At 66.5% G+C, this 1,109-nt stretch overlaps 1 protein-coding gene across 1 annotated transcript; it reads left to right on the top strand.

Moving 5' to 3' along the window:
• Positions 1 to 119: 119 nt before the first annotated feature.
• Positions 120 to 1,103, top strand: LOC113979214 (histone H1x-like). The gene has a single exon (XM_027706674.1). The coding sequence runs from the start codon at positions 240 to 242 to the stop codon at positions 897 to 899; it is 660 nt and encodes a 219-aa protein (XP_027562475.1). The 5' UTR covers positions 120 to 239; the 3' UTR covers positions 900 to 1,103.
• Positions 1,104 to 1,109: the final 6 nt, after the last annotated feature.

The raw sequence follows: 1,109 nt of genomic DNA, 5'->3' as shown, positions 1-1,109 counted from the left end.
GGCCGCGCGGGAGCCCCGCGAAGAGGCCCCAAGAAGCACAAGTTGGGGCTGGCGGCGGACCAGGCTGTTGTTGTTCTCAACGTGGTCCGCCCCGCGCCCATATAAAGGGCGGCGGCGGCGCCCGCCCCGGCAGAGCGCGGACCGAGCGGAGCAGATACAGTGTGCCCGCCGGGCCCCGCCGCGCCGCCGCTGCCCCCGCCCGCCCCCGCTCCGGCCCGTGGCCCCCCGCAGCTCGCACCATGTCGGTAGAGCTGGAAGAAGCGGATCTGCCCCTGACTGAGGCGGAGGAGGCACCGCTCTCCCCGGAGAAGAAAGCGGCCGCTAAGAAGGCGAAAGGAGGCGGCGGCGCCTCCTCGTTGTCGCCGTCGAAGAAAAGGAAGAACAACAAGAAGAAGAACCAGCCGGGCAAATACAGTCAGCTGGTGGTGGAGACGATCCGCAAACTGGGCGAGCGTAATGGCTCCTCGCTCGCTAAGATCTACAACGAGGCCAAGAAGGTGGCCTGGTTCGACCAGCAGAACGGCAGGACCTACCTGAAGTACTCCATTAAGGCACTGGTACAGAACGACACGCTGCTCCAGGTCAAGGGCACCGGCGCCAATGGCTCGTTCAAGCTCAACAGGAAGAAGCTGGAAGGCGGCAGCGAGGGAGGCACGGGCAGCAGCGCCCACAAGTCCCACAAGAAGGCGACGGCCTCCACATCCCGGCGGGCGGAGAAACCCGCGGCCAAGAGCAAGAAGCCCGAGAAGAAATCGCACAAGAAGGGAGCCGGCGGCGCGGCGGCGAAGAAGGACAAGGGCAAAGCCAAGAAAGCTACCAAGAAGGGAGCCGCGTCTCCTGGGGGCAAGAAGGTGAAGAAGTCGGCAAAGCCCAAGGCGCTCAAGAGCCGGAAGGCATGAGATCGGGGCGCTGGGAGCCCCCCGCCGCCCCCCGGACTGTGAGCCCCGCGGCACAGACTGCTCTGAGGACAGACCCCAAGGGACCCGCTTTGTCTTTGTGTTGCTGACTCGGCTCGGCAGCCGCCGCCGTGCGCGGTGAGCGGGGCTGCGGCCGCCCCAGCCCCCCTTCCTCTTCTCCGCCGCCTTATTTTTTTTCTACCCCACCCCCCC

Source organism: Neopelma chrysocephalum, unplaced genomic scaffold (genome assembly GCF_003984885.1).
Source record: "Neopelma chrysocephalum unplaced genomic scaffold, ASM398488v2 Primary Assembly neopelma1_61976, whole genome shotgun sequence".
Taxonomy (NCBI): domain Eukaryota; kingdom Metazoa; phylum Chordata; class Aves; order Passeriformes; family Pipridae; genus Neopelma; species Neopelma chrysocephalum.
This window is presented reverse-complemented; position numbering and strand designations above follow the sequence as displayed.

Bases quoted from the DNA above. Each gene is read 5' to 3' on its own strand.
- LOC113979214 (XM_027706674.1), top strand. From the start codon at position 240: ATGTCGGTAGAGCTGGAAGAAGCGGATCTGCCCCTGACTGAGGCGGAG.